Below are 27,919 nucleotides of genomic sequence, written 5' to 3' on the forward strand. Positions count from 1 at the left end.
CACCCCCGTTTCCGGGAGGAACGGGGTTGGGAGTAGTCCCGCGACGACGAGAACGTTTCTCGCCTGTTCTGTTGGGACGAGAGGAAGAGGAGGAGGACGAAGAGGACGAAGACGAAGGGGACGACGCGCCTCGTCGACGGGGGTGCTCGAGTTTGGGTTTGGGTTGGGGATCGGTGAGGTTGAGGAGCGGTTGCAAAGAAGGAGGAACTGAGTTGACGAGCGTTGGATCGAGGGAAAGAGCGGCGGCGAGGAGGGATTGAGGCGTGATGGGTCGAGACGAGCGTGGGACGGGGAACGGGAGGTTGAAGAAGTTCGGTTGGGTTCTTGCGGTCGCGTTGGGTTGGAGAGTTTGAGCCTCGTGGATGTAGAGTTGGGCTAAAAGCTTAGGTGGGAAGTGTTTCGACGAGGGAAGGGGCGTGGGTGGTTGGGTAGGGGATGCAGGAGGAGGGAAGAAGGAGGTCGTGAGGACGTGGGTGGAGAGGGGGTTGAACGGGGAGGTTGTTTGGAGGTAGCTTGAGGGATTTTCATGAAAGAAAAGAAAAAGAGTGTGCATCGAAGAAAAGTAGAAAGGGAGTAAGAGACGGCCGTGGTCAGTTTTTTGTTTGGAGACGGCGAAAGATCGAGAGAGAACCGAAAAGCGAAAGCGGAAACCCGTCGCGTCGAACTGATCAGTACTGACCTCAGCATCTCCTCTCCTTCCTCTCTTTCTCCCCTCCCCAGCCTCTCCAACGCCAACCCAACCAAACTAACCTGATCCATCCCACCCCAACCCTCGCCTTCAACCGGCCCAACAACGATCAACCCTCCCTCCCAATCGCCCGACTCTTGCTTCATCAACTCCATCACCAACACCTTCCCTCCTCCTCTCCTCTCACTCGTCCCAACCCCCAAAGCAGTCGCGTCCTCGTCTGAAGCGGAAGACGTACTGCTCGTCCTGTATTCTGCGAAAAGGGTTGGAGGGGACGGAGGGGAGGGGTTGGAGTGGGCGTAGGTTGAGGAGATGGGAGAGGAGGATTCGTCCGGTGGAGAAGGGTGGTGGTTGAGATCGACGAGGATGCCTTCGGAGGAGGAGTGGGAGGATTCGGAGGAGGTTTGGGTTATCTTGACGAGAGAGGAGGTGGAGGACTGGTTGCATAGTAGACGAACGTCGCCGAGAAGATCGATTGAGTCAGGGAGGAGGAGAGGAGGAGATGACCGAGTCGACTTCGACCTCTCTGACTTCGTTGGACTCACCGCCAGATCCGTCCCACCTGCGCTGCTCCCACTTCCGTTCCCACCGTTCCCTCCTCCTCCTCCTCCTCCTACTCTAGCATCCGAAGGCGACGAAGATCTCGAAAACGACGCTGTACCTCCTCGTACGAGCCTCCAGTCCGACTCATGGGGAACGATAGCTCGCATCAAACGACCCTGTTCTCTCCCCAAAAAACGCTGATCAGCTCGAAGAGGATAAGAAAATCGATAGATGTAAAACCGCTTCTCACCTTGATCAAAACCTTCTCCTCTGGACCTTTCAGGGAAGCTACGAGACTCGTCTCGGTGAAGACGACCTTCGTAAATCAAGAAACCGTCCCAACCCGATCGATCAGCCATCATCTCTTTGCACTCTTGTTTTTTCGAGGCAAGTCACTCACGTTGACATCTTCCGATCTGGTCTCCGAGGGGACTTCGATGGATAGGACGACTTTGGAAGACCATTCTGGTGCGTTTTCGGTGGTGGCGAACGAGAAGGGGATCAGGCCTTCGCTTCGATGGTGAGCTCTCGCTCCTCCTCTCCTCCTCTTTTTACTATCGATCGAGCAGAGACAAAGCGCATACGAAAAACTCACGGGTGTACGAGTACATCTTTACGTTTGTCGATCGATTGCTGAGTCGAGAAGAGGAAGTAGGTCGGGAGACGGAGTGGGCGTTGGGGAGGAGAGGGAAGGAGCAAAGGGACTCAGAGTCTAGAGAATCGATTCTGGGACAAGAGCCGAGAGACGTCGTTCGATTCTTCTATAGTATCCACCAGCTCAGTCTTTACTTTCCACTTCTTCAGAACGATCCTTCTGGTACAAGAAATGGTGGTGGTGATTCCAAAATCGAACCGGCGAGACGAAGAGAGGAAACGAACGAACAAGAACGAGGAACGAACGCGAACGACGACCGAGCGATGGAGGAGGGGAAAAAGGGTTCGAGTTTTGAGATAACACAAAAACAGAAGAGAAAGCGGGGTTTGGGTAAGAAGAAAAAAAGAGAGATGTAAAAGTGAAGTGAAACCCTATGGATTGAAAAGAGAGGGAGGGAGGGGAGAGAATCAAGCAGGGCACGTTTTTTTAAGCGAGAGGAGGGAGGAAGGTTTATGCAGATGCACTGAGGTTGGTGAAGGGCGGTAAGGGAGGTTGGGGGTTGATGACGGTCGAAAAGGTTGTTTAGAAGGCGTGTTTTGGGAGAGGGGAGTCGTCCAGAAACCGTCGATTTAAAGGGAGGGGAAGGCGGTAGCGTCGTTGACATCGACGACCTTAGCCTGCTGCCTGGGAGCTCCACCAGCAGCGGCGGCTCCTCCTCGTCCTCGTCCAGCTCCTCGAGGTCGGCCCTCTCCTCGTCCTCGGGTGGAGGGAGCGGCTCCGTCTCGCTGCTCTCGTCGCTCGAATCCACCTCGGGACTCGCCGGAGGCTCCTCCTCGAGCTCCTCCTCGTCCTCGAGGGGGTCGGTCTCCTCCAGGGGGAGCGAATCGTCCCTCGACCTCGATCTGGGAAAGAAAAGAACGAGAGGGAGCGGTCAGAAACGACGAGCGAGACGCGTCGAGACGAAACGAGCAAGACTCACTCGGATCTTCTCCTTCTTCTCCTTCTTGGCCTTCTCGGTCTTAGCCTTCTCCTGTCAGGTCAAAAGAAAAGAGTAGGAAGAAGTCAGTCAAGCTCTCGAGACGAGAAAGAACGAGTCTCGAGGGGAAAAGAAGCGAACCTTGATCTCGAAGAGAGCGTCGTCGTTCTCAGCCTTCTTGGAGACGGCCTCTCCTCCTCCCTCCCACTCTCCGATGACTCGCTTGGCGAGAGTAGAGACTCCCTCGATGGCGGCGGAAGCCTTGGCGGCGACGTACTCGGCGTAGGTCTGAAGAAGAGGGAAGAAGAACGAGCGGAGGGAAGGAGAAGAGAGGTCAGCATTTCCGGATGCCAAAGAAGGCGACGAGGGGTCTACGATGCCCCTTTTCGCAGTCACAGCTCCTTCAACGACGACCGAGGAGCTGAGAGGAGAGGGAAGGTGGGAGAGATGAGATGAGATGAGAGGAAACGAACCTGAGTGTTGTCCTCCTCCTCCTCCTCGACGGGCTTCTTCTCGTACTTCTTCTCCTCAGCGGCGGGCTTCTCGGTAGCGTCCTCGGCTCCGAGGGGAGTAGCAGCTCCAGGGGTGACGGCCTGAACGTCGGCGATGGCATCGGCGGCTCCGTTCTTCTCGTCAGCGAGCTCGGCGGCACCTGAAGGAGGAGAGAGGGAGGAACGAAGTGAGCAAACGGCTCTCGACTTTTCCGGACTCTCGAACAGAAATGAGCTCAAGACTAACCGTTCTCGTGTCCCCATCCCTGCTCGAACTTCTTGTTGGAGTCGCTGATGGAGGAGAAGGAGGAGGAAGGATAGATCAGCGAAAGTCGAAAAGGGAGAACGAAGAAGAGGGAAGGGAAAGACGGTACTCACACGTGTCCGGCGGACTTCCTGTCGGATCCTCCGTGAGCGGTAGGTCCAGCACCTCGTCCAGCTCGGGGGACACCTCGTCCTCGGGTGACGTTCCTGTCTCCTCGGGGAGCTCGGTCGACTGAGGGAGGAAAGAACAAAGGAGGAGGGAGGGAAGGTCAGGTCAGCGTTTCGTTTCGTCCGACTAAACAACGCGACCGAGAAGTTGTTGGAGATGATTGAATGAGGGATGGGGAAGTGGGGACGATGCGACCAGTATGGCAAGAGGTTTGGTGAAGGGAAGGAAGGCGAGAGGGTCGAGGACGAGTCACACGACGAAAGTCGAGGAAGGAATCTCGAAGTCGTGCGACCTGAGACCTTTTGGGAGAGCTTCTAACAGCTCTGGCACTCGCAGAGCAGCATGTAGTTGATACGAGAGATAGAGCTGAGGTATGCATCCATCCTGGATGAAGGGATACTGCTAGAGCAGAAGTGGAAGGTCGTTCTAAAGGGAGGACGAGGGTCCTCTTAAAGTCGAGCAGCACCCCCCATCTCCTTCCCTCCTCTTCCAGTCGCCCTCCTTCCCTCCCTCCCAACCCTACAAGCTCAACTCTTAACTCCTCCTGAAGCCCATCCTGAGAACCATAGCCTCCATCGAACCTCGTTCCAACCAGATTGACGAAGGAGAAGAGAAACGGGGAAAGAGAAGAGAGAAAGATGGAAGCTTACCCTTCTCTCCAGTGGTAGCGTCCTGGTCCTGAGCCCTGGGCTCTCGGGGAGCTCGGTTAGCGTTGGCTCCACCTCGAGCACCGTTCTGTCCTTGCCTCTTGTTGTCGGCAGCCTTCTTGACGGGGACAGCAGCGGCGGCAGCAGGAGCAGCAGCCTTAGGAGCGGGAGCGGCCTTGGGCTTGGGGGTGGGGAGGACACCACTTCCCTCGTCATCCTCTGTTACAACAGAGCATTAAAGCAAAGATTAAAAGGTAGGAAAAGATAAGATGAAGCCAGGAGTCAGTACTGGAGCTTGAAGGGAGTTGACGGGTTCGTTTGAACGGGTGGGAGCGGCGGTAGAAGGGAAGGAGGAAGGGAAGGAGGGAGGTTGAAAAACGAGGAAGGGAAAGGAAAGACGAGTACGAACCTCCGAGGAGTTCGAAAGGGTTGGAAGATCGGACGGCGTTGGACATCTTTAAAAGTGTTAAAGACTTGGAAGGCTGTTGCCTGGTAGGGGGAAGAGAGGGCAGAAAAAGGGGGAAGGGAGGAAGGGAAGGGGGAGGGTGAGGAAGAGGGAAAGGGAGCGTCGAGTTCGATGAAAAAGTGAAGCGGTCACAGGTCGTCAAGGAAGAGGGAAAAACACGTCTTCTTCCTTCAAAAAAGAGATTTCTTCCTTCAGAGAGTGCATAGGAACAGTCTAGAGATGATCAAGAGCACACAAGTATGCAATTTTTATAAAGGACGAGGCAAGAACATGGGGAGGTTACGAAGGCGCGTCGAGCTCGGGCTGAACGCTCTCCATCTCTCTCTCCTTCTACCACGACTCCCTCTCCCTTCGAGCAACGCTCAGGCTTCTAAACAGCTTCTACACCTGATCATCTGCTTATCCAGTGATCCTTACTGCTCCCGTCGTTCGATAAAGCGAGGTTGTTGTCCTCTTCCGGAAAGTCGAGCTCTCCGCCAAACTCTACCCAGCGTCCTCTGTCTCTGAAGCATTAGACTCTCATCTCTCCCCCTGCTGTTCAAGTCAGACTTCCCCAAACCACGACCTTCTCAGAGATCCTCTTCTTCATCTTCCTATGATTCGACCTCCTCGAGCTCCCAGGCTGGCTTCCGTCTCCTCGGTCTACTCAAACTCGTCTCAACAAACCTCGAGCGGATCCGTCTTTGGGCAAGGACCAGCTTGCCCTACTTCTCCTCGCAGCCCTCCAAACTCAGCAGGCGGCTTCTTCGATGGAGCTTCAGGATTCGGAGGAGTATCCGAGGATCCCTATGCTTACGCTCTCAAGGCAGTGTGAGTTGTTCCTCTCGCTCTACGAAACGAAGGAAGGCAAGGAGGAGGGAGGGGAGGGGAAGTTGAAGCTCACCTCACACCCTCCTTCCCTTTCTTCTTTTCGCATCAGTTTCCTCGCCTATCTCTTCGACTCGGCAACTCCAGCTCGCAGATCCGATAAAGCAGCATCCATCATGTCCAGTCGACCTTCGATTCTGGGTGGTCCTTCCAAGTTGAAGCGAGCAAAGCTGCCCAAAGACGTGAGTTCGAGCTCAACCTTCCTCCGGTTCCTCAACCTTCCCGCGAGATCGTTAGCTCACACGAGCTGTCGTTCGACCTTCGTTTTTCCCTTTGATGTTTTTCGAGAACAGTATGCTGCAGCTTTGATTGAGCAGCTCGTTGGGGATCTCAAGGCTACCTCGAAGCAGCAGGGAATCGAGGCGAAGCAGTGGAACGCAACGGTCTCGAGCTTTCTCGTCCTCCTCGAGGAGAAGAAGTCGTTGAAGAAGGAGAGGAACTGGAGCGAGCTCCTAGCTGGTAGGTTTCTCTTTTCAGCAGCTATGCCTCTCGAGTCTCTGCCATCTCGAGATGTGCTGATCAGCTTTTCTCGACCTGAACTCGCCTCTCGAACAGCTTTCACCCAATGTGCCGTCTCCACCCTCCCGTCCTTCACCCCTCCCACAGCCTTCATCGAACGATTCTCGCTCATCTCCAACAACGCGTCCAAAGCTATCCTCTCACCTCTCGACAAGGATGAGAAGGACACCCTCGATCGTCTCGAGGCAGAGATGCTCGTTTCGGTTTCTCCCGTCGCTGAGCCTGGGTCGAAGGTCAAACCGAAGAAGGGAGCGATCCAGGAATGGACGAAGGAGGAAGAGGCTGCTACGAAGGATTTGGCAAGAGTGTTTTCGGCAGAAGGGAGGATCAGGAAGGATTGGGCGAAACTGAGAGTCGAGCTGGACGAGAAGGTGAATCTCGACGCGTCGTGTCTCTCGCAACGAGCTCTTTGTCTAACGTCGTTTTATCGTCTCTTTGATCGCCCTCAGAACTACCATAACGATCTCAACATTCTCATCGCTCAAACCTCAGCAGAACCTCCCTCCGTCCACCGATCCAAAGCTCTTCGGAAACTCGACGACCTCCTTTCCAAACTCCTCGAACACTTCCCTCACCTCACTCCTCTTCCTCCCGTCCCTCTCAACACTCTCGCACCACCACCAAGCTCGCCTTCCATTTCGTCTATCCAATCTCCCAGGAGTCTCTTCGTTCAGAACCGTCAACTCTCCTACCAATCGATCAAGAGCAACAACAGCAGCAACGGAGGATCCCCTTCCCGTCACTACACCCTCGCCTCAGAACGAAGCCCTGTACCTTCTGTCACCATGCCTCAGTCTCCAGGAGCAATCACTCCCTTACTGTCAGGGGTTCCAGCGGGTGTGACGTTCGTGCCTTCGAACTCGAGGAGTTTGATGAGGGAGTTGGTCGACGTTTGCGCTGGGAGGGAGAAGCAGCGGTCAGAGGGAGTGGAGACGATGTTGAGGAAGTGTGGAGATGCTTGGATGGTCACTCCTCTTTCGAGGAAGGCTATGGCTCTGGAGGTCGCTGTGGAGAGGTGGGAGATCACGCAGGATGATTGGGAGCAGCCGGAGGGAGTGAGACTCGCTCTCCAAGCTTTGCTCGAGTTGGGAGATTTGAGGAACGCAGACGAGGAGGAGGTGAGCTTCTATACCTTTCCCCTTATCTGTCCTAGATCGTTCACTGAATCGTCTTTCGTTCGATCTCTCGCAGACCCGACATCTCGACCATCACCTCACGACTCTTCTCGCCACTCTCCTCTCCTCCCTCTCGACCCATCTCTCTCTCCTCTCAGCCCACTCCCAAAACCTCCCCAAACACCCAAATTACCTCACTTCCCTCCTCCCATCTCTCGTCGCTCTCCTCCCTCCTCGTCACCCTCAACTCTGCGAAGCTCGCGACAACCTTCGAGCCATGGCCACCGAATCCTACGTTGTTCACGCTACCGCCCTCCCTCTCGCTTCCGACGGATCTCTCACCATCCCCTCCTTCGAACTCCTCACCGACTGGGTCGAGAAGACCATCATCGATCTCGAGTCTCGCTACCCCGTCGGAGAGTTGGGGATGGGTTGGGAACCGGCTGGAATTGCTCTCGAGAAGATGCTTCCTTTGCTGTTTGCCGAGATGAGTGGGCTGGAGAGGGTGGATGCTAGGACGGGGAGTGAAGGGTTGATCTTTGGGTTGTACGAGAGGGCTGGGAGGTTGGTGATTATGTGGAAGAGGTTGTGTCCGGATCAGACGTTGGACTTCGACATCGACGGGTTCTTCGAGCCTCATGTTTTGGCCTGGTTGGGTGAGCTCGAGACCTTCGCTCCCGCTCATTCACGAGTTGTTTACTGACTTTGGTTTCTTGCTCTTGACAGAATCGACGGACGAGATTGAAGCGAGCAGTTGGGGTGAGTCGTCGATTCGAGCCTCATCTCGAAACGATCTGGCTGTTCTGACTTCGCCTCTCTCCTTGCGCTTCAACAGTCTCTCGAGCCGTCACCGCCGACGAGTGGAAGCCGGAGGGGAAGTACCGATGCTCCTCTTCGGTCATCGATCTCTTCGAGTTCATTCGAAGCAGCGTCAAGGTTGTTCTCGTCGAGCTTCCTCTCTCACGCGTGAGTCTTCTCACTTTGCCGAGATGTTCTTCTCACCGAGCACCACTAACTAATCTAATATTGTACATCGTTCTATCACAGTACCCTCGAGCCGCCTACATCGTGGATCTCTCGAAATCGAGCACGAACGCCATCGCTCAGTACGCGTCGACGTTGGAGGCCCTCTTCGACCGTGATCTCTACCCAGCTTCTTCGACATCCACGGATGTTCCTCCCGTCAACCCAAAGTCCGCTTCCTGGTTCTCAAAGATGCTCGGAGGAGCTAAGCCCAGCGTCGGATTCATGATTCCCGTCAAGGCGCGTCGGGTCCTTCTTCTCTCTTCCTCCCTCTCCGAAAAACTCAGACTGACCCTCTCTTCTCTTCTCCTGCTTCCTTCCATCAGGCTTGCGTCAAGATCAATGACATCGCCGTCGCCAGATCTTCAGCCTCGGACCTCCTCGAAACCATGGAACCTCAGGAAACAGCCGAACTCATCCACCGACACACCCTCGGTCGAACTTCCTCCAATCCCGTCAACTCCAACACCTACACCGTCAGCATCATCCGAGCCGAGGACCTCTACTCGAAGAGCAAGTCGGGGAAGCCAGCTTGTGGATTCGTAGCCGTTCACGAGGGAGAGGAACGATTGATCAAGACCAAGACGGTTCTGGATCAGTCTGCGCCGAGATGGGAGCAGGGATTCGAGACTTCGGGAAGTGGAGTGAAGACGTTAGAGCTGTCGGCAATGGACAGGCAGCCGATAGGGAAACATGATGTGATTGGGAAGGCTGTGAGTGCAACTCCGTCTCGACGCGTATCTCGAACTGACCGAGCTCGTTTCCTCTTCCTCCTCGTCGGCAGACTTTCGTCCTCAACCCGAGATCCTTCACCGAGGTCCGATCTCAAGATCTCTGGCTTCCTCTCATTCCTCGAGGTCGAGTCCTCGTTCGGATCGGAATGGTGGGAGATCTGCACGACGTCGGATTCTACTTCATGCGAGCTGCCCGACGTCTTCTCAACGCTGAACGAGGTGAGTACCTCACCACCCTCAATCTTCGAGTGCTCCATCATTTCTGACTCTACTCTCCTATCGCAGATATGTCCCGGAAGATGGTTGAGAAGGTGCGTCGACGTCCTTTCTGCTTTCGCGTCGCGTCTTGCTCACTCCTCTTCCTCGCCTTCCCTCGCAGCTCCTCGTCTACGCTCGTACCATCCTCTGTCGTCCAATCGTTCGAGATCTGTCCAAGAGTCTCGTCAAGAACAAGAAGCTCGCTGGTCGTCAGCTTCGAGACGCCGACATCGAGATCGAGTGAGTCCTGCTTTCTTCCTCCCTTTCTGATTCCTCGAGCTGATGGGTTCTCGTTCTTCATCTTCAGACACGCTCTTCTACCCCTCACCATCTACCTCGACGCCAACTTCCTCACTTTCTCCCAGACCTTCACGAACGACATCAAGAACGGGGTCATCGTCGCTCTTTGGCGAGGTCTGGTCTCCTGTCTCCTCGACGTCCTGTGCCCTCCACTGGCGGTCCAGTCTTCGACAGTGGACCCTCTCTCACCCGAGGAGACGGATATCGTTTTCAAGTGGCTCAAGGTAGGCTCTTCTTCAGCCTTGATTGCCCTTCTCCGGCTTCGAACGAACTGACTCTCGAACTGACTTTCTGCTTTCTCCAGCTCCTTCGAAACTTCTTCAACGCGACCGAAGACGGGTTCGTCTCTCTCAGCTTACATTCCACCTTCTCTTCTTCCTCGCACACCAAACTGACATACCCTCCTGCTATCTCTCTCACAGCGTCGAGCACGGCATCCCTCTCGGTCAACTCCAATCGGGAACCTACCGGGCTCTCATCCTCTGCTCCCAGAACATGGACCTCCCCACCGACCCTCTCAAAGAGAACGCCACCCTCGCCGTCAAAGCAGCAGCTCGTCGTCTCGCCTGGCAGAACCCGAACCAAACCTCCACAGCTCGACCTCTCGGTCGCTCGACGTCGAGACGAAGCTCAGGCTCGTCAGGTCTGTCGAACGGGAGCGGGCAGAGAGGGAACAGGGGGGAGGAAGGGAGCGAGGATAGGGATGAGGAACTGACGGCTGAGGTGTTGTTGAGGATTTTGATGACGAGGTGAGTCCTTTGTTCGAGATGGAGGGTTGTTCGTCGAGACTGATCCCTCTTTGTTTCCGCGTTCTTCGCAGAGCTGGAACTTCGGACTTTATCGCTCACAACATCCAAGTAAGCACTACACCCTCATCATCTTCCTGTCGACTCTCTACTGACCTCTTCTCCGCCCTTTCTCTTCACCAGCTACTCAACCGAGCTCGAGAACAAGTCGCGAACTGAGCTCCTCTCTTCTTCTTCTTCTTCTTCTTCTTCTTCTCCTTCTCCTTCTTTGCATAACACCTTTCTCGGTCTCTCATCGCACTACGTTTCTTCTTCCTCCTCTCTCTCTCTCTCTCGTTTCCAACTTGTATCTCTTGCGACTTCATCGGACGCCCTACATATCGCTTTTTCGCTTTCACTTTCGATCTCTCGCTCTTTCGATAACCCACTGTAGACACGCTGCTTTTTTTTTTCCTTCTGAAGTCATGGTGATTCCTTCGTATCCGAGGTAAACAGAACGAAGAAGGAACGAACAAGCTGACACGGAACCGAAGGAGCGGATTGCGTCGCGGGCCGAGTCGTTTTCGAACACGAAGGTTCAAGATAGTCTAGTCTATGGACGAAGATCTGAGAGCCGACAGACGAAGTACGTCAGTAACTTGGAATCTCAGGAAGAAGAGGAAAGAGGTTAAGACGCGTCGGGACTCACGAAAAATCCCCTGAAAAAACGAGTGCAAAGATCACCACCTGCCGCTCCCTCTCTCTCCTCTTCCCCCTCCTCTTCCCCTACCTCCTCCCCTCCCCTCTCTTCCCTCACTACCTCCACCTCTCCAGCCACCTCTACTCGCGTCTCCATAACCATTCCCACTCCCGCTCCCGTATCCTCCCTCCCGCCCTCCTCTCCCTCCTCCTCTCCCTCCTCCTCCTCCTCCTCTCCAACCCCCACCTTCCCCTCCACCCCTCCCACTAGTTCCACCACCCGTCCTCCCCTCTCCTCTCGAAGCCTTCGCCTTCCCACTCGGCGGCACCTCCCTCACATGCTGCTCGACCTTCTCGACCTGATCTCGATCGAGTCGGAACGTCCTCTTCCAACCGCGTCCGAACCTGGGTGAAGCATAGTCGAACGTTTCGTGAGGAGGGTAAGGGAGTTTGTATTTCGTGGGTGAGTTGGTGAGGGAGAAGAGGGAGAGGAGAATGCACGAGGTGCAGTGGGTGTCGTTGGCTGCGTCTGCAGAGAGAGGACCGAACGCGAAGAGAGAAGAGTTAGATCGGGTCGAACGAGGAGAAGAAGAGGAACTTTTTGGAAACGAAAGAGATGTAGTATATAGATTTACAGGTAAGTTGCCTGGCAGTGAGGTTTCTGGCGGCCCAGTTGGAGAGTTGGTCGGATTTGGCTTTGGCGAGTTTGCGGTTGAGGTAGGTTCCGACGTACCATGAGAGACCTCGGATAGGGGGTTTGGTGGTCTGGGAGAGAAGTCCAAACGTGTGAAGCGAAGGGGAGAGTGGGAGTCAGGCGAGTGATAGAAAAGAAGGAAGAGAGGGAAACTATCGAAGAAACGAACCAGCTCAACCAGTTTCTCAGGCGGACAAACATCCTTGAGCTCTACGATCCCAGCGCAGGTGATCCCGAGATCTCGAAGGACTTTGGTTGCGTCCTCTGTTGCCACGAAAGAAAGGAAGAACGAGGTTCGAGATCAGACGCGTCCGACGGGTTGAAGAAAGGAAGCTTGAACGAACGCTTGATCCCCACTCCCAACTTGATCGTTTCCGGATCCGAAAGGAGGTGAGCTAGTTCGACCGGTGCGGAGGTCATACACGCCACGTGGACCTAAACGAAATACGGGAGAGAAGAGGTCAGAACGGGAGGAAAGAAGGAGCGAGGAGGAGGAAAAACAGGTCGAAGCTCACCAAAACGATCAACTCGCCATCCGAGAGCTGCACGAGCGAGACGGGGTTCTCAGGCTGACCTGCTCGAAAGTTGGGTGCCCACTCTATGTCCATCGCTAGAGGGCTGAACGAGAAACATATCAGGGTCAGGACCGGAAGGAAAGAGAGAGGGAGGGAAGAGAAGGAGAGTCGAGCTCACTTCTTCAGTTTCGGCAACCACTCGTTCGCTACTTCGTGCGTGTTCGCTAGAACGAGATGAGGAGTGAAATCTGGGTTGAAGGTTCTGTAGTCGAAGATGGGACAGTCTTTGAACAGATCCGGTTGTTTTTGAGGTGGAGGTTTACGAGGAGCGGGAGTCTCGACGGAGGAGGGCTGAGGTCGAGAGGACGAAGAAGAGGAGGCAGAAGCAGAAGGGCGAGAGGAAGAGGAAGAAGGTCCAGGAGTGGAGTGGCCGCTGGAACGATGGAAGGGAGAGGCCTCGATGGCTGGTGAGATTCGTTCGTGAAGAGGGCGAGGCATGGTCGGCGTTGGGAGGGAAGGAAGGGAGGGAGGGAAGGAGTTGAAGCTCATTTTGGGAGGTCCTTTTGCGAGATCGCTCGAGATCTCGCAGAGAGCTTTGATTCGTCTTTTTTTTCGGTTCGAGAGCTCAGGCTCAGTGAAGAGCTTATTTCGACAATGACTTTTGTGAAAATCTTCCTCCGAGGTCACCAAGGCAACGAGAAACCGCCAACGTCATTACCTCGCGATCTCCTGAATCCTCCTCCCACCTTCGTCCCTTCTTTGCGCTTGACTCCCATCTCCCTCTTTCCCTCGTTTCTTCCCAAGTCAGTCCATCTTCTCTCCTTATGCGCATACATCCCTGTACTAACCTCTCTTTCGTCTATCCCCATAGAAATGGCTCCTCCTCCTTCTCTCACCGGCTCCTCCAACCCTCTCTCCCCTTCCTCCCTCCTCGCCCTTCTCCCTTCGCTCCTCCCTCCTTCCTCCCCTACGCTCACCTCCCCTACGGACGCCCTCGTCGCTCTCATTCATACGATTCACATCGCTCTCGGATTCAGATTCGCTCTCGCTTCCGACTACACCAACGACCGAGTTCTCTCGGAGGAGTGGAACGCTCGAGGACCGGAGAGCTACAAGCTCGAGTACAAGCACGAGCAGAGCGGGTTGACGTATCTTGTCAGGGTGGGTGTCATGGGAGGGAGAGCTATGGTGGATGCCATGGCTGTCGAGGTGAGGTTCGATACATATTTCGCGGGTGGGAAGAGGGAGAGGAGGAGCGATTGTCGAGCTCCACGTCTTTCTCCCATCTCCTTCGTTCTGACTCTGCTTCTTCTTTTCATCGTAGGACGACAAACCTCACAACTTCTCCATCCCCCTCTTGACCTCCTTCGCTCCGTCGACGTCCTTCCCTTTCACCTTGCCTGTCCAATCTTCTGCTCCCACCGACACGTCCTCGTCCGACGAGGAGGAGATCGTCGACCGTTCAGGAAACACGACTCCCGTCAACGATTACTCCCTCCTCGACGCCTACATCTCGGAATCCAACCTCCAGGAGCTGGTGGATCAGTACAAGAAGGAGGTCATCGTGAGGTTCATCCCTGGGTTGTTGAAGGAGGGGTACGAGGAAGGGTGAGTTCTGCGCGTCGTCCGTCTGCCGTCGTGTTTTTTTTTATTTTTCTCCTCTCTTCGTTCTTGGTTCTTCCTCAAATCTTCTTCCACAAGAAAAACGACTCACGCCTTCTCTCTTTTTCCTTCCAACCCAGTCCTCCACCAACCACCACCTCCTCCTCCTCGACCCGCACCCAAACCAACCCTCCCGCCCTCCCCTCGTCGCCTCTCTCCTCCCAACCTCCCGCCCGAACGTTCATTCCTCCTCTCGCCGGCTCCCAACCTCCCTCTACCACCTCCCCTTACCCCAACATCGGTTCCTCCGACCTCGACCCTCTCGCCGCCTCTCCCAACGCGTTCCATCCTCCCTCTCTCTTCCCCGGCTCATCGCGTCCACCAGCCATCTTCCCTCCTGGCGCAGGAGGAGGAGGAGGAGGCATGTACATGGACCCTTCCTCCTTCAACCGTCCTTACCCGGTGGGAGGAGGCGGCGACTTTGCTCGTCCTCCAGGAGCGAGGTTCGATCCCGTAGGACCGTTTGGACCTCCTGGAGGTGGAGGAGGTGGCTTTCATCCTGCAGGAGGAGGAGGAGGAAGAGGAGGATTCGCAGGTGGAGATCCGGATAACGATGAGTTCATGCCTCCTGGAGAGGGAGGACCGGATGGAGGGCTCAGGTTTCCGGGTCAGTGGGGTCCGATGGGAGGGCAAGGGCAGGGGAGAGGGAGGGGAGGGTTTGGAGGAGGGATGGGAGGTGGGATGGGTGGGTTCGGTGGTGGAGGAGGAGGAGGGTACGCTTGAGTGATTTGAGGAGAGGAGGGAGAGGGAGAGGTTTCGACGCGTCGCGTTCGTTTTTTTCGTTCAGCGTTTTCTTTTTTTTATCGTTTCGGTTTGTTGTTTCTCGATCACGACCTTCTCTTCTACCATGCCATGTTCTTTTTCTTCCTCTACTACGACAGATCCTTTTGAAAGAAAAACAAACGTCCCTTGATTTCTCTTTGAGCCTGCCCTCGCTTGGTTCGAGCTCCACCCAAACGGCCATCGTCTCTCTCTCTCTCCCCTCCCTCTGAAGACGAAACTTTCAAACACCATGTGGATCGCTCGAGCCTGCTGGGATGGAGCTGAGGAACGTGAGTTCGCTCCCATCTCGTAAGAGAGGAAGAAAAGAAGGAGAAGGAGAAGGGAAGGAAGGAGAGGAAGCGCCGAAGCTCACCACATCCCTTCCCTTCCTTCCTTTCTTCCTTCTTGCCCCTCCGTCCCTCTTCCCACACTTACTCCCCCCTTGCTCTACGCTCGATACTCTCGATGATTCGCACACCGGCTTTCTCGTTTCATTCAGCGTTCGCCTGCCTCCTGAAACCGTCGACGAACGTGATTGTTGGACGACACGGCCAGTTGAAGATCGATCTCAAGCAGATCAGTAGAGCGCATTTCACGTTGGAGGTGGGAAGTCATACAGAGGAGGAAGCGGTGAGTCCAGCTCTCAGCTCTGGGTTTGGTTTGAGGAGAAGGGGAAGGTTTTTTTTCGAGCTCAAAACCATCCCTTCTCACCTCCTCCTTCGAACGAGCACTGAGCTCATCTCCCTCTCACCTTCTCCTCCAACCAAAACAGTCCGACAGAACCTACCGACCCACTCTCCTCCTCCGACAAACAGCTGCCAAACCCGTTCAGGTCGTTCGTTCCACCGAGGCCACGTTCAGTATCCCAAAGGACGAAGCTAGGCTTCTTCAGGACGACGATGATCTCGAGGTGGTCCCGGCGTTTCATGTTAAGTGAGGGTTCCGCTCGCTCGCTCTTCAAGGATGAGATTGGGAAAGAGAGAGCTGATGTGGGTTTGGGTTTTGGTGGGATGTTTTTGTAGGATCGTCTGGGTGGAGATGACTCTGGGGCTGTCGAAGAAGGGAACGGAGAAGCTTCCTGGCCAGCTCGCTGCTCTCGGTGAGTTTCTTTTTTTTCCTTTCGTCTTCCCTTCCCTCTCCCTCCTTTCTCGTGAGCAAAACGAGACGCTCATGCTCCCCCCTCAATCCCTCTTTCTAGGCATCAAATCAACCCTCGACGCCAACCTCAAAGTCACCCACCTCGTCGTTCCCAAGGTCGACAAGATCACCGCTCGCGTCGTCTACGGTCTTCCGTCCCAAACCTGGATCGTCAAACCTCAATGGATCGACGCTCTCCTCGCTGCTGGAGCTCCTGGACCGGAGGAGTCTCCGTCGGAACTGGAAACGAACTACGATCTCTACGGACCTGATCCGGAACAGTTCCTCACTGAGGTCGCGCTGGAGAAGTACCCTGGATGCAGCTTGAGACCGGACCCGGCGAGGTCGACGCTGTTCCGAGGGTTGACGATTTGGGTTTGGGATGATGTTCAGGTGAGAGGCTCTCTCTCAGCCTCGAGGCGAAGACGAACGAAACGAAACTCGAAGAGCTGACTTTTTTTTCGTTCGTTCCCGATTCTCCTTCCTCTCCTCTCTTTTCGGTTTTTAAAATTTCCAGACCGAGACCTACCTCCCTTCCCTCGTCGACGCCTGGACCTCAACAGGAGCCGAAGTCCTCTACCACGACGCTTTCTCCGAAGCCTTCGAAACCGAGGAGAGCATCCAACAGGTCATCAAGGAGATGAAGACTTCCGCCGACGGCCACTACCATCGATTCCTTCTCGAGAACAGCCTCATCATCCCCGAAGCTGCGAAGGGGAGCGGTCTCGTCGTGATCATCAGTCAGACGAAGAAGGCCAAGTTGACGAAAGGGGGTTTGTGGTTCTTGAACGAGCAGGCGTTGGCTTCGTGAGTTCGAGAGAGAGAGAGAGCGAGAGGGAGACGCGTCTGTCTTTCGGTCCTTCCATCGCTGACTTCTCGTTCTGTTCTTTCTTTTGTATCTCAGAGTCGGACAAGTCTTCACCGCGAAGGAGGATCACTACGCCGCTCTCGTCAGAGCCAGCTTGGATCCCTTGTTCGCTGTTGGAAGGACAAAGGGAGAACCGCCTGTTCCTTCGAGTTCGTTCTCCTCTCCTCTTCCTTTCTTCCCTCGCCGTCTGCTCAACCTTCTCTGACCCTCTTCTTCCCCCTTGCTCCCTTCAGGTCGACTCCCATCTCAAATCCCAGCTTCCATCGCCAGTACTCGAGCAGTCAGTCGACAACCTTCTGCCGCCGCCGGAGGAGTAGAGGACGAGGACGATCAACCCGTCGCTGGACCTTCAGGCCATCGAGCCGTCGACGACGAACCTGCTCAGGCTGATGGTGCTCCTCAGGCCAAGAAAGTGGGTTTTCTATCCTCTCGTTCCTTTATCTTCGTTCGAGAAAGCTGAACTGCACTTTCGCCAGCCTCTCCGACGACGAGTTCGAACGATCCGAAAGGACGACGACGACGACGACATGTTCCCCGCTCCCGACTCGAGCTTCGCAGGTACTTCTTCGTCCAACAGCTACAAGGAACGCTCTCCCGATATGGACGTCGATTCAGGACCTGTTCGTTCTCTCCTCGTTCTTGGAGCCGAATCGAAGAAGAACGAAAAGCTGACCTCGACGCGTCTTCTCTTCGTCTTCCTTTCTCTCTTCCCTCCCAGGCTTCCATCCCTCCCACTCGTCGAAACCGTCTCCCCCGTCGAACCGAAAGCCATGCTACCGACTGGGCCGACCAGATCGCCGATTCCTACGCCGACAACCACTCCAACAAAGCCGAGTCTCAACAGAGCATCGCCGCCAACCAACGACTGTACGATTCCCTCCAGAGAAAGCACTCGGATCAGTCCTCGCAGGGGGCGGAGCAGTCTCAGGGATCTTCCCTCGGCGGCGGTCGAGGAAACGCTCCTCCTTCGGGTCAGGGACGACCTTCGGCGGAGAGGATGGACGTCGACGAGGACGAGGAGGATCAGGATTTCGTGGGACGATCGCTCAAGAGGCTGAGAGTGGAGAAGGCTGAGTATGAGTCGCAGAGGGAGGAACAGTCGAGGAAGAAGCAGCAGCAACAGCAGCAGCTTGCGGAACAGGAGAAGAACAAGGAGAAGGAGGAGGCAGCAGCAGCAGTAGCAGGATCCTCGTCGTCGTCGTCGTCGACCATCACCGACAACGCCGCCGCCAACAAACGCCCCGTCGCAGGATCGATGGCTCCTCCTCCCGTTCCAGCTAAGAAGGGGACCAAACGATCAGCACCCGAGGAGCCGTCCTCCGAGTTCCTCGAAGCGGCAGCGACCAAGAAGAGGAAGAAGGGAGCCGAACTCGATCCGATGGACGCTGCGTTCAACCAGCTCAAGATCGCCAAACCCGTCGGGAGGAACAACAACAACCACGCCGAGGAGGAGGAGATCTTGGAGGGAGATGCGAGGTTCGCAGCGAGGTTGGTGGTCGTGCGTGTGCCGATGTTTGTGAGGACGAGGGAGAGGAGGGAGGACGGACCGGTGGAGGTGGAGGGGGTGAAGAACTTTAAGAAGTTTAAGAAGATCAAGGTGAGTGAGTTGGTTTGACGGGAGGAGAGGGAGAGGAGACGCGTCGAGGTTTTGAGAGGGAATGAGACGCTGACTTTGCTTGCTGCCTTGCTTCTTCTCTTCTTTTTCTTTGTTCAGCAACAAACCATCCGCTCGGATCCTATGAGACTCATTTTCGGACCTGATCAGAACGACTACGGACTTCGAACAGGTTCGTCTCTCTCTCTCACGTCTCTCTCTCCCTCTCCCTCCTCCTCCTCTCTCCCGCTGATCTCCTCTCCTCCCTTCTCGCCTTCGCTGCTCAGACCTCTGGAAAGACTCCAAATCCCAACGACGAGACTCCTCCTCCTTCCCCACCACCCTCCCCACCCAAACCCAAACCCAAGGTCGATCCCTCGCTTCCACCTCGACTGCCAACGGAACAGCTTCCTCCCGACGCAAACGACTCCTCCCAGCCGATTCCGACTCGGACGTCGAGGTCGTCGACCTTCCTCCCGCCAGCAAGAAGTCCAAGACCTCAGCTACCGCTAAAGGGAAAGGGAAAGCTTCCGCTCCCGCTGCATCGACGTCGTCGTCGAAGGGGAAGAAGAAGGCTGCTGCTCCTGCTACTCGAGGGACGATCATCATCAGTTCAGACGAGGACGAGGACGAGGACGAGGACGAGTTGGAGAGTGTGTCGGCTGCTGCTGGGGGAGCTGGAGGGGCGGCGAGTGGATCGAAGACGATGAGTAGTGAGGAGGAGGGAGGAGGATCGAGTGGGAGGACGAGGGGAGCGGGAGCGGGAGCGAGTCAGAGGAGGTCGGCCGTTCCGGTCAGGGCGGCGGGGAGGAACGCGAGGAAGGCGATGATCAAGGATGATGATTCGGAGGAGGAGGAGGAGGAGGGGAGGAGTGGGTGTGAGTGTTTCTCGTTTTCTCTGGCTTTCTCGTGCCTCCTTCCTTCGTTGGTTTCGTCTCACTGCTGGAAGAAGAACGTTCGTTCGTTTACTGACCTTCCTCCTCTCTTGTTTTTCTCTCCTCCGTCTTTTGTTGTTTTTGCAGTCTCGGGGAGCTCTAGGGCAAGGAGGAGATGAGCTGGATCGTCTCCCTCGTCGCGTCGTCGGTTTCGTTCCGGTTCCTTCGTTTGGTTGCTACTTTTTCCTTGCTCTATGCTTTACCTTCTTTTACGTTTACGCATCTTACGATCACGATCTCGACTTTTCTTGTGCCTCCTTCGAAGAGAGGGAGAGGGGAGAGAAAGACGCGCCGAAGGTTGAACGTCGAAGGGCCGGAATTCAGCCGCATCCTTCCCATTTTTCCCGCTCAGGAGACGAGCAGAAGAGAGCACGATGGATATCGCACACCTGACCCCTGAATGCAGCATCTGGAATCTACCAAAGCGATCTAAAGCTCTCCGACACCCCTCAGCCCGACCTCCTTCCAAACCCTCGTTCGATCCCTCTCTGCGATGTCTTGAGGAGTCGCACTGAAGAACTTGCGGTTCCCGACTCCGAGTTCGTCAATCCTACGACAGAAAAGTTTCAGAAGCGAAAGGTCAGCTCGAGATCGGGCGAGGAGAGGAGTGAAAGAGAGAGAGACGAACCATCGAACGGATTGAGCCTCCTTGTCGAGAATGACCTTGACGGTGCTCCAGCTGAATCGGACGAGAGATGGGTAGCCGAATAGAGGGTGGAGAGAGGCTTTGAGGTAGGTTTTGGTTGTTGGATCTGAAGAGGGAACCGCGTTGAAAGGTCAGTTCGTCGATTCGACTCGACGCATCCAGGATTCTCCTCTCCTCTGGCTTCTTCGACCGCGACCTTCGACCTCCGAACCTCCGCACTTCCCCACACATCAAGAGTATCTCGACAGAACGAAGACTCACCAGAAGGATACCCCGAACCCAACCCGTTCTTTCCCAACCTCTCCGCCTCCTCCTCCTCGACCTCTTCCTCCTCCTCTTCTTCCGCTTCCTCCTCATCCGCCGAGCCTTCATCCTCCTCCTCTCCAACCTTGAGAAGCTTCTTCGCCTTGGTCGATAGCTTGGCCTTCTTCTTGCCCTTCAGGCTCCCACTCGATCCTGAAGGTCCCAGCTTGCGTTTGGCGGTCTTCTCCTCGACGAAGGGAAGATGGACGATAGGGATGGGTTCGGGATGGATCCAGTTCTCGATCCAGCGATCTCGGGTGATCTGACGAGCGGAGTAGAGGACATGAGATGAGCTGGAGCTTCGAACGGAAGACAAAGACGCGTCGAGTTCGCAAAAGGAGGGAGGGAGGGAGGGAGGGAAGATCGAAGCTCACCTTTGCAGCGATGGACGCAGCTCCGACGATTTTGAAGAGAGAGTCGGCTTTGGGACAGACGGTGAAGGCGATGGTACTGAGTACGGCGAGATGTAGGTCATCGTCAGCGAGAGACGCAAAGGAAAAAAAACGACGCGTCTCGCTAAGGAAAGGGAGGAAAGGAAGGGACGAACGGGAAGAGAGCTGAGAGTTTGGCGGCCCAAGGTCCACAAGCTCCTAGAGCATCGACGTAGCACTGAAGAACGGTTGGTACACGTGTTAGCTCTCCTTCCTACGACGCGAACGAAACAAAATAACAGAGATAGACGCGTTCAAGCTCACCTCAGCTAAGTCGATCCCTCTCCTCTTGACCTCTCCGATCAGCGCAATCGTAGCGTCCTCTGCCTGCTTGTTGAGGTTGATAGGAGCGACTCCTCTCATCATGTCTCTTGAGATATCGGCTGGGGAGATGATTCTGGTCGAGTAGTGAAGTTCGTGGTGTCCTTCGTCGTCTTCTCGAGTGGAGGACGCAGGGTTGAGGAAGAGGGAGAAGAGGTGGTTTCGAGTGGCATGGTTGAGAGCCTTCGAGTCGTCGAAGCCGAGAGTTTGGAGGGTTGGGAGGAAGGAGAGAGGACAGAAAGCCGCTCCGTAGACCATGGGGCCTGTGGGAGAGGACGGAAGGCGTGGTTGAGGGAAAGAAGAGGGAAGGGAAGGAAGGAAGGAGCTGAAGCTCACCGAGAACAGGTCCACGTCCAGCCTCGTCGATACCCATGACCCAACGTTCCTTCTCTTTGCCCTTGCCCTTAGCTGCCTCCAAGGTTCCTTCTGAAGTAGTCGATAGAGCTGCTGATTCGGTTGTAGCATCCTGGGACGAGGAAGAAGTGGGAGGAGGAGGAGGCGCGTCTTGGGCTGAGCTCGTCGACGCTTGTCCTCCTTCTTGCTCGAGATAGGTTGAAGTTGTGTAGGATGAGATGGGAGAGTGGTAGGTGTAGGAGGAGAAGAGGGCTGTAGAGGGTTTGGGGTTGACGGGATCCATGTTTGCTGAGCTCGTGGAGGGTGAGAGGAGGAAGGGAGCGACGCGACCTCCTCGAAATCAAAACGATCGAGCTCACGCTTTTCGTCTTCCTTCCTTCGACCTCCACCCTCTCCCACCTTGTTTCCCTTCCTTCTCTTCATCTATGGCGTCAGAAGTCACCCCTGTTCAGCTCGGTGTCGCCGCTAAGCTCGATGCGGAAGGATTTAAGCTCCTCGAAGCTCAACTTCGAGAGGAAGGAGGCCACTGCATCGTCCACGCTGAAGCGAAGCAGAACTGCACGGATCTGGTAAGCATCCCTCCCTTTCCTTTAGCACCATGAAGTCTCACTGACCATCCCCCACTTTTTGTTGTAGCTGGACTCAGTGCTCGATCACTTCGAGCGGGAAGAGCAGGGCAAATTCTTCGTGAGAGCGTTCTTCCAGGTCTCTTCCTCCCTTCTCCTTCTGACGTTGGTTTCCTTGCTTTTTTTCAAGGCGAAGTTCGCGAATGAGTATCTTCCGAATCTGATGCGAGTCTACTTAACCCTCAACAGCGGTCACCATTGCAGCTCCGTCTACAACACCATGGTCGAGTCGGTTGTGGATCTGCCTCAGTTCTCTCGATGGATCAGGGAGAGCAGAGAGGGACAGAAACTCGCCTTCACTCTCATTCCTCTACTTGCTCTTATTCCGATCGCCGAGAGAGGTGGAGAGGGATGGAGCCCGGAGAAGGTGAGTCCCGCAGAGCAGTTGGCGACGCGCGCCTCCTTCCCTTTCCTCCTCGCCCTCGCTTACCGTCGTGTTTGTTCTGCTTCATCGGTCGTCGGTCTAATCTCAGGACCTCGCACTTCAGTGCAGAGTCTTCTACCAAATGTCCAAGGTCCTGTACTGGAGCATCTGCTGCTCTCCTCCCGACCTCACCATCTCTTTCGCCTCTCCCGCCGTTCAACGAGACGCAACCCGTCTTCTCGATCGCTTTTCTCTTCACTACGATACAATCAAGGTCGTGATCAAACATTGTCCAGAGTCGGCCAAGGAATACGACCTGAGTGAGGACATGGACTTTTTCGCTAAACGAATGGCGCCGTTCCTTCTCGGTTCGAACAAGGCTGGATGGGTGTCAGGAAGCAACACGATATCCTTTTGGGACTGTTCGGGGAAGCAGTCGAAAACGCCTTGCGTGGAGGTGGGGGAGAGGAAGGATTTCTTGAGGTGTACGAGGGTGAGTTCACATCTTCGAGCGCGTCGTCTTTGATTCTTTCAACAAGCGATCGCAAAGCACTCAGGATCTGACGATGTTCTGATCTTTTTCATCGCTCATTCAACTTTTCAGTGCTTATCGGTCATCTACTGCTCGAAAGGTGAGTATTGCTGGAAGGTCGCCTTCGTCTCTGACGCGTCGTGTTTCTGACTTTCCGTCTCCCCTTCGTCATTCAATTACAGCTCATCAAAAGTGGGATTGGAAGCATGGTGGCCATAAAGCAATCTGCCTAGTTCCGACTTGGTGATTAGATCAGAACGCTGAGATGAACCGGTCAGTCGCGTCTTTCCCTTCTCCTTTCCCCTTTCGACTCCCCTTCGCTCGCTGACCTTGCTTTCTTCTTCGGTCCCCGTCCTCCACCAGTCGAAACGAGATTTTCAGAAGTATCGTCGAGATGTGATGCATTTTCGTGAATCCGAAGAGAGAAAAAGCGCAAGTGCCAGCATTGAAAACGACGCGTCTTCAATCCTTCCTCTCAACTCGTTCTGTCTGACCCTTTCGTTCAGCAAAGTTCTTCAGGCGAGTTTCGAGTCATAAAATCTCATGGAAGACAATGAATCCCCTACGAAACGAAACAAGCGAAGCTAGCAGACCACGACGCGTCCCTGCCATTCTCTTCCACCAACTCGTTCAATTCTTCCTCTCTCCATCTACATCTCCGTCTTCCAACTAGAACTCATCTCCTCCCAACAGATATTTCTCCCTCCAGATCTTGGGTCCCGACGGAGGCGGATGGGCTTCCTCAAACGTTTGAACGGTTGGTGAGACGGAAGGTCTAAACGAGCGAGAAACGAGGAAGGGTGAGGAAGTCAGCCGACGCGAGAGGAGGATATCCAGAAGACAGAGAAAGTACGAGCCTAATGTTGGTGAGGAGAGAGGCACTGCAAGATCTGAGGTTGAAGTCAGCCACAGTCTCGACGAAGACAACGACGCGTCGAAACCCAAATCAACTGGCTACTCACATCCCCGAAGCCTCCAAAACAGGTCTCGTCGCCACTCTTTGAGCTCTTGGTTCTCGGGGGGTATGAGCACGAGGGGGAGGGACTAGTATCGTAGGCTGACGAGGTGGAGGGCCGGCGATGGCTCGAGGAGGAAGTACCGGAACAGACGAGGACGAGGACGAGGAGGGATTGGGTTCGACATGGAGAGCGTGATGATTCCTCGCTGAGGCTCTGAAGAGCTTGAGGTGGTTGTTTCGGAGAACCAAGCCTACAAGAGGAGGAATGAGAGGTCAGGCGAGGTCGAAAGAACGAGAACGAGAACGAGAACGCGCGTGAAACGGTGAAGTCGAGGCTCACTCAGTTGCTGTTCATACAACTCATTCCTTGTACTCGAGAGCTCGAACGAGACGTAGGCTTTCCCTCGAGTCTCCTTACCAGTCGGAGCCTTGATCGTTATTCTGAGAAGAAGACGAAGGAAGTGGTCAGTCGAGGATCGTGGATCCACGGGTCGACAAAGGAAAGAAAGACAACGAACGCAGTAATCTTTCCGAACGGAGACAAGAGCTTCTCTAGATCGATGGAGGTTGCACTTTGAGAGAGACCCTGACGAAGACGATTCGAGTAGCATCAGCGACGGGATGCGCAAAGGGTCAAGAGCCCAACTGACTTTGACCACGATCGTCGTGTTATCAACAACTTGAGGTCTGGAAGAAAGCTGAGAGGGGTAGGAAGTCTTAGAGGAGGTGGAAGTTGATAGTAGAAGCGATGGGCTGGTTGAAGGGTTGATGGTGAGCGGTCGCGTCGAGGAGGGAGAGACCTGCGTCGAAGGAATCGAACCGATGACGGGGAGAGAGGAGAAGGAGTCTGCAGGTGATGGAAGAGAAGCAGTGGGCCTGAAAGGGAAAGGAAAGCTCCATTCAGCGTACGAAACAGAAAGCTGGAGATTAACGGGAGAGAGAGAAAGAAGAAAACGTGTTCACTCACTTCAGCGACGCGTCTCCTCCGAGCTCCAATCCCAGCACCACCGACTCTTCGTCCTTTTTTACCGTCACCTCCATCACTCCACTCATCAGAACACTATTCACTTCCCTCCTCCTCGAGTCTCGTTCAGAAGGGCCCTCGTTTCTCTGAAGACCGTGATCTTCCCTCAATCTCCCTCGACCTCTCTCCTCCCCGACTCTCGAACTCGACTGATTGAAGTCTTGCCTGTGCGAACCAGCCTCGAAACGAGAATTACCGTAGCCAGGAGAGTGTTGGCGAGGAGGAGGAAGTCGGTGGGAGGGAGGGCTTCTGCTTCGTCGTTCGAACCTAGGAAGCGGACTTCGAGATCGAGGTCGACCGACGAACGAGTCGTTCCTCGGGCTTGATTGAGAGAGGCGAGCTCGTCAGTTTAGGGGAGGGGAGGGTAGAGGTAGGAGAAGAAGATGAACCCACGTGTAGTTGTCTGCGATGAATCTGGTGTTCAGGTTGGTTCGTTCGCTGAAGGGAGGCGGTGATCGACGACGCGGTCTGCCATTCAGACAAGGGACGCCTCAGTTGAACGTCAAGAGGAAGAAGACGATTCAAGAAGAATACACTCACGAGTAGCCCCTTCTATCACTTTGGAAACAACCATCTCGAGGTCTCATATCTCTCCTAGGAGGGCTTCGGGAGCAAGCCGAGTACGTTGGCCTTCAAATGAAACGACGCGACGGTGAGCTCAAAGTACAACAGGGAAGAAGACGAGATGACGAGAATACTAACATGTAGTACCTTCCTCCTTCGGTTCCTCTTGATCTACCTCTCTCTCTTGGCTTTTCGAAACTTACAAGGCCAGAAGAAGACGAGAGACGAGAGGAGTCAGCTTCGTTCTCTCCTCCGTCGCGTCCTCGTCTTCCCGAGCTCCAACTGACCGATCCTCGTCTCGACTATCCCTTCTTCCTCTCCCAGATGTCTCGTACCTCACTCTGACAGATCCATGTCCATCTCCAAAAGCCCTGGAATCCCTTGATCTCGACCAAGCACGCTTCCTCGCCTCCTCCTCCCTCTGCGACTCCCTCCTCGCTCGACTCATAGGGGACGGGCTCCTACTCTTCCTGACTCCCAGAGCGAGGTTTTGAACTGGTTCGACTCTGGAGCTGCTCTTCGAAGGTGAAGGAACGGGAGCAGAAGTCTTGCTGGACACGGCGACCTTGTAGGAGAGATTGGAGGTTCTGGTGGTGACGGGCGGTTCCGTGACGGGTCGAAGAGGTAGAGGGTGCATAGACTGATAGAAGGAGGAGTAGTGGATTGGCGGAAGGAGAGTAGAGGAGCTTAAAGAGCGAGGGGAGAGATGGACGTGAACCAGGGTGGGGACGGAGGAGCGAAAAGAGGTGAGCTTGAGAGAGACAGAACGCACCAGGTCGCTTTCATGTCGACGTCCAGGGTAGATCCAGCGTCTAAGGTACTACTGAAAGAAGAAACGAGGATGAGACGGATGTTTTCCTCGACATCTGGAAGGAAGGGCAGGACGTACCTGACGACGAGCTCAACCTCCTCTGCTCCCTCCGAGTTCAGAATGCCAAGATGCTTGGACTCAGACGACTTTGAGAGGCAATGATCGTTTCGAAGAGCTCTGATTACATGAGAAGAAGTACAGGCGAAGAAGGGTGAGATGGCGCTTCCCGGGAGGGAGGGAAGAGGAGGAAAGCAGCGAGCTTGCAAGTGCTGAGAAGGTTGATCTTGAGGCTTGAGGTGAAGATCATCCTGCTTCTGAGAAGACTGAGACAGCGAAAGGAATGGTCTGGACGTGAGAGAAGAAGGGAAGAATGGGCAGAGAAACGAAGGTGAAGGTCAGCTTCGTCCAGTCCTTCATCTCGTCGCCTTCTCGTGTTCTTCAGCGATTCTTCGCCAATCGAGCTTCAAGGATAAAACGGAGGAGAAGAGACTCACCTTGCTAGAAGTTTGAGGAAATCCATCGTGGTGGTTGGAGGTCAAGAAGAAGAAGTGGCGAAGTTTGAAACAAGAGATCGAGAGGGAGGGAGGGAGACAGAGGGGTCGTTTGGCGTTCGGGAAGCAACCTCGACTCCTACATCTTCGAGAGCAGATTTTGCTCTCTGACAGTCTCAGATCTCAAGAGTGAGATACAAGCTCACCGATGACTCAAAAAAAAACGTTCTTGAAAGGAAGCTGCCCTCGGAAGCGAACTGACCGGCCCTCCCTTGAAAGCTCAAAGCTCACCACTTCACCTCCTCCTCCCCAACTGCATTTCTCCCACCCCATCCCTCTCGACCATGTTTCTCCCTGCTACTCTTTCTTCTTTCTCTTCCTCCTGATCTGACTCTTGAGCTCCCAAGGATATCAAATCTGCGCTGTTATCGTGTAGTTGAACTCCTGAACGAGACGGGAAGAGCGAGAGGTCGGTGAGCTTCGTTCGTTCCACCTCTGTCGTCTCTCTCAATACCCTTCTTCCTCCACGAGACTCTTTCTCTTCGAGGAATCTACGAGCTTGGAAGCTGACCTCTTTCTCTTCGTCTTCCTCCTTATCGCAGAATCTTCTCGCTCAAGCCCATCCTCGCTCCATCGCTCCTCCCTCTTCATCTCTCCTCCTCACGCTCTCCCTCCCTTCCTCCCCGTCTTTCCATCCATCCCCTCGATCTCTCGACCATCTCAACCCATCGCTATTTCGTCTACTCTTCCATAAAATCGAACTTAGGATGGACTTGGACTTGAATGGAAGGACGAGTGGAGCGTCGAATCGGGAGAGGAGAGGTCGTCCGGCGGCAGCACGAGCGAGTTCAACCCTCCTTCCCTCCTCCCACAACCTACAACACAACACCGTCACCAGCATCACTAATACCACTACCACCTCATCATCACCCTCATCATCCTCATCACTTCAAATCCACAACTCCAAACCCAACTCCCAACTCCCTCCTCAGCCCTCGCTTCTCCCTCTCTCCTCCTTCCTCTACCCACCCTCCCCCTCCCCTCCCTTCCCCTCCTTCAAACCTATTCCCTATCTACGGATCGCTGTCATCCAACGCCCGGCTAGCTCAATCGGTAGAGCGTCAGACTCTTACAGTCTCGTCTCTTGACTCTCATTGATCTGAATGAATCTTGAGAGTCTTGATTCGATCTAGCCAGGTCCTTCCCTCTCCTCTTCACCGAGGTCAGGGTTCTTCCTAGACTGCTGCA

General features: G+C 54.8%; 9 protein-coding genes across 9 annotated transcripts; 4 read left to right on the forward strand and 5 right to left on the reverse strand.

Moving 5' to 3' along the window:
- Window positions 1-113: 113 nt before the first annotated feature.
- Window positions 114-1,907, reverse strand: BDY24DRAFT_404624 (uncharacterized protein). The gene has a single exon (XM_076642523.1). The coding sequence runs from the start codon at window positions 1,591-1,593 to the stop codon at window positions 376-378; it is 1,218 nt and encodes a 405-aa protein (XP_076492210.1). The 5' UTR covers window positions 1,594-1,907; the 3' UTR covers window positions 114-375.
- On the reverse strand, window positions 1,908-4,805 carry BDY24DRAFT_404634 (uncharacterized protein). Its single transcript, XM_076642524.1, has 7 exons — window positions 4,377-4,805; window positions 3,672-3,789; window positions 3,541-3,584; window positions 3,276-3,454; window positions 2,944-3,090; window positions 2,806-2,856; window positions 1,908-2,728 (listed from the first exon to the last, which is right to left on the reverse strand). Exons 1-7 carry the CDS (start codon window positions 4,587-4,589, stop codon window positions 2,032-2,034), a joined length of 1,449 nt encoding a protein of 482 aa, XP_076492211.1. The 5' UTR covers window positions 4,590-4,805; the 3' UTR covers window positions 1,908-2,031.
- Window positions 4,806-7,066: 2,261 nt separating this feature from the next.
- On the forward strand, window positions 7,067-10,717 carry BDY24DRAFT_404640 (uncharacterized protein). Its single transcript, XM_076642525.1, has 14 exons — window positions 7,067-7,343; window positions 7,417-7,996; window positions 8,067-8,099; window positions 8,176-8,306; window positions 8,388-8,603; window positions 8,690-9,076; window positions 9,148-9,316; window positions 9,383-9,408; window positions 9,477-9,595; window positions 9,663-9,879; window positions 9,960-9,994; window positions 10,078-10,404; window positions 10,476-10,512; window positions 10,585-10,717. The coding sequence occupies exons 1-14, from the start codon at window positions 7,098-7,100 to the stop codon at window positions 10,618-10,620; spliced, it is 2,559 nt and encodes an 852-aa protein (XP_076492212.1). The 5' UTR covers window positions 7,067-7,097; the 3' UTR covers window positions 10,621-10,717.
- Window positions 10,718-11,643: 926 nt separating this feature from the next.
- On the reverse strand, window positions 11,644-12,381 carry BDY24DRAFT_372742 (3'-5' exonuclease; the record flags this gene model as incomplete). The annotated part of the gene is made up of 4 exons (XM_076638214.1): window positions 11,644-11,844; window positions 11,943-12,037; window positions 12,118-12,208; window positions 12,289-12,381. 4 exons carry the CDS (start codon window positions 12,379-12,381, stop codon window positions 11,644-11,646), a joined length of 480 nt encoding a protein of 159 aa, XP_076492213.1.
- Window positions 12,382-12,987: 606 nt separating this feature from the next.
- On the forward strand, window positions 12,988-14,673 carry BDY24DRAFT_445231 (PI31 proteasome regulator N-terminal-domain-containing protein; the record flags this gene model as incomplete). The annotated part of the gene is made up of 4 exons (XM_076644904.1): window positions 12,988-13,091; window positions 13,160-13,497; window positions 13,613-13,896; window positions 14,031-14,673. Exons 2-4 carry the CDS (start codon window positions 13,162-13,164, stop codon window positions 14,671-14,673), a joined length of 1,263 nt encoding a protein of 420 aa, XP_076492214.1. The 5' UTR covers window positions 12,988-13,091; window positions 13,160-13,161.
- A 758-nt stretch (window positions 14,674-15,431) lies between these two features.
- Window positions 15,432-19,504, forward strand: BDY24DRAFT_243443 (uncharacterized protein). The gene is made up of 11 exons (XM_076636736.1): window positions 15,432-15,645; window positions 15,735-15,811; window positions 15,911-16,242; window positions 16,367-16,656; window positions 16,754-16,866; window positions 16,951-17,129; window positions 17,194-17,337; window positions 17,436-18,314; window positions 18,432-18,504; window positions 18,599-19,189; window positions 19,334-19,504. Exons 2-11 carry the CDS (start codon window positions 15,751-15,753, stop codon window positions 19,363-19,365), a joined length of 2,694 nt encoding a protein of 897 aa, XP_076492215.1. The 5' UTR covers window positions 15,432-15,645; window positions 15,735-15,750; the 3' UTR covers window positions 19,366-19,504.
- A 131-nt stretch (window positions 19,505-19,635) lies between these two features.
- Window positions 19,636-21,598, reverse strand: RNH201 (ribonuclease H2 catalytic subunit RNH201). The gene is made up of 7 exons (XM_076642526.1): window positions 21,284-21,598; window positions 20,891-21,210; window positions 20,743-20,804; window positions 20,570-20,645; window positions 20,154-20,457; window positions 19,875-19,998; window positions 19,636-19,796 (listed from the first exon to the last, which is right to left on the reverse strand). Exons 1-7 carry the CDS (start codon window positions 21,582-21,584, stop codon window positions 19,676-19,678), a joined length of 1,308 nt encoding a protein of 435 aa, XP_076492216.1. The 5' UTR covers window positions 21,585-21,598; the 3' UTR covers window positions 19,636-19,675.
- A 654-nt stretch (window positions 21,599-22,252) lies between these two features.
- On the forward strand, window positions 22,253-23,222 carry BDY24DRAFT_437168 (zinc finger MYND domain-containing protein). The gene is made up of 5 exons (XM_076644252.1): window positions 22,253-22,294; window positions 22,401-22,784; window positions 22,896-22,923; window positions 23,006-23,096; window positions 23,187-23,222. Exons 2-4 carry the CDS (start codon window positions 22,434-22,436, stop codon window positions 23,068-23,070), a joined length of 444 nt encoding a protein of 147 aa, XP_076492217.1. The 5' UTR covers window positions 22,253-22,294; window positions 22,401-22,433; the 3' UTR covers window positions 23,071-23,096; window positions 23,187-23,222.
- Window positions 23,223-23,565: 343 nt separating this feature from the next.
- On the reverse strand, window positions 23,566-26,700 carry BDY24DRAFT_419250 (uncharacterized protein; the record flags this gene model as incomplete). Its single annotated transcript, XM_076643951.1, has 12 exons — window positions 23,566-23,598; window positions 23,677-23,704; window positions 23,786-24,032; window positions 24,122-24,222; window positions 24,300-24,367; window positions 24,441-24,628; window positions 24,981-25,126; window positions 25,199-25,243; window positions 25,705-26,055; window positions 26,142-26,192; window positions 26,259-26,357; window positions 26,675-26,700. 12 exons carry the CDS (start codon window positions 26,698-26,700, stop codon window positions 23,566-23,568), a joined length of 1,383 nt encoding a protein of 460 aa, XP_076492218.1.
- Between the last annotated feature and the right edge of the window lie 1,219 nt (window positions 26,701-27,919).

This window comes from Mrakia frigida, assembly GCF_051309035.1.
Source record: "Mrakia frigida strain ATCC 22029 unplaced genomic scaffold BDY24scaffold_54, whole genome shotgun sequence".
Classification (NCBI taxonomy): domain Eukaryota; kingdom Fungi; phylum Basidiomycota; class Tremellomycetes; order Cystofilobasidiales; family Mrakiaceae; genus Mrakia; species Mrakia frigida.

What these genes read in the sequence shown, in the direction of transcription:
- BDY24DRAFT_404624 (XM_076642523.1), bottom strand. Translation starts at nt 1,593, where the DNA reads ATGATGGCTGATCGATCGGGTTGGGACGGTTTCTTGATTTACGAAGGT.
- BDY24DRAFT_404634 (XM_076642524.1), bottom strand. Translation starts at nt 4,589, where the DNA reads ATGACGAGGGAAGTGGTGTCCTCCCCACCCCCAAGCCCAAGGCCGCTC. An exon ending in AGGAGGAGGACAACACTCAG is followed by an intron (nt 3,091 to 3,275) that starts GTTCGTTTCCTC and finishes CCTCTTCTTCAG; the next exon opens with ACCTACGCCGAGTACGTCGC. An exon ending in ACGCTCTCTTCGAGATCAAG is followed by an intron (nt 2,857 to 2,943) that starts GTTCGCTTCTTT and finishes TTGACCTGACAG; the next exon opens with GAGAAGGCTAAGACCGAGAA.
- BDY24DRAFT_404640 (XM_076642525.1), top strand. Translation starts at nt 7,098, where the DNA reads ATGAGGGAGTTGGTCGACGTTTGCGCTGGGAGGGAGAAGCAGCGGTCA. An exon ending in GACGCCGACATCGAGATCGA is followed by an intron (nt 9,596 to 9,662) that starts GTGAGTCCTGCT and finishes CTTCATCTTCAG; the next exon opens with ACACGCTCTTCTACCCCTCA. An exon ending in TTATCGCTCACAACATCCAA is followed by an intron (nt 10,513 to 10,584) that starts GTAAGCACTACA and finishes TCTCTTCACCAG; the next exon opens with CTACTCAACCGAGCTCGAGA.
- BDY24DRAFT_243443 (XM_076636736.1), top strand. Translation starts at nt 15,751, where the DNA reads ATGACTCTGGGGCTGTCGAAGAAGGGAACGGAGAAGCTTCCTGGCCAG. An exon ending in TGGACGTCGATTCAGGACCT is followed by an intron (nt 17,338 to 17,435) that starts GTTCGTTCTCTC and finishes CTTCCCTCCCAG; the next exon opens with GCTTCCATCCCTCCCACTCG. An exon ending in CGACTACGGACTTCGAACAG is followed by an intron (nt 18,505 to 18,598) that starts GTTCGTCTCTCT and finishes TTCGCTGCTCAG; the next exon opens with ACCTCTGGAAAGACTCCAAA.
- RNH201 (XM_076642526.1), bottom strand. Translation starts at nt 21,584, where the DNA reads ATGGATCCCGTCAACCCCAAACCCTCTACAGCCCTCTTCTCCTCCTAC. An exon ending in TGGACGTGGACCTGTTCTCG is followed by an intron (nt 21,211 to 21,283) that starts GTGAGCTTCAGC and finishes CCTCTCCCACAG; the next exon opens with GCCCCATGGTCTACGGAGCG. An exon ending in CTGCGTCCATCGCTGCAAAG is followed by an intron (nt 20,458 to 20,569) that starts GTGAGCTTCGAT and finishes TCCGCTCGTCAG; the next exon opens with ATCACCCGAGATCGCTGGAT.
- BDY24DRAFT_437168 (XM_076644252.1), top strand. Translation starts at nt 22,434, where the DNA reads ATGTCCAAGGTCCTGTACTGGAGCATCTGCTGCTCTCCTCCCGACCTC. An exon ending in ATTTCTTGAGGTGTACGAGG is followed by an intron (nt 22,785 to 22,895) that starts GTGAGTTCACAT and finishes TCAACTTTTCAG; the next exon opens with TGCTTATCGGTCATCTACTG. An exon ending in GGTCATCTACTGCTCGAAAG is followed by an intron (nt 22,924 to 23,005) that starts GTGAGTATTGCT and finishes ATTCAATTACAG; the next exon opens with CTCATCAAAAGTGGGATTGG.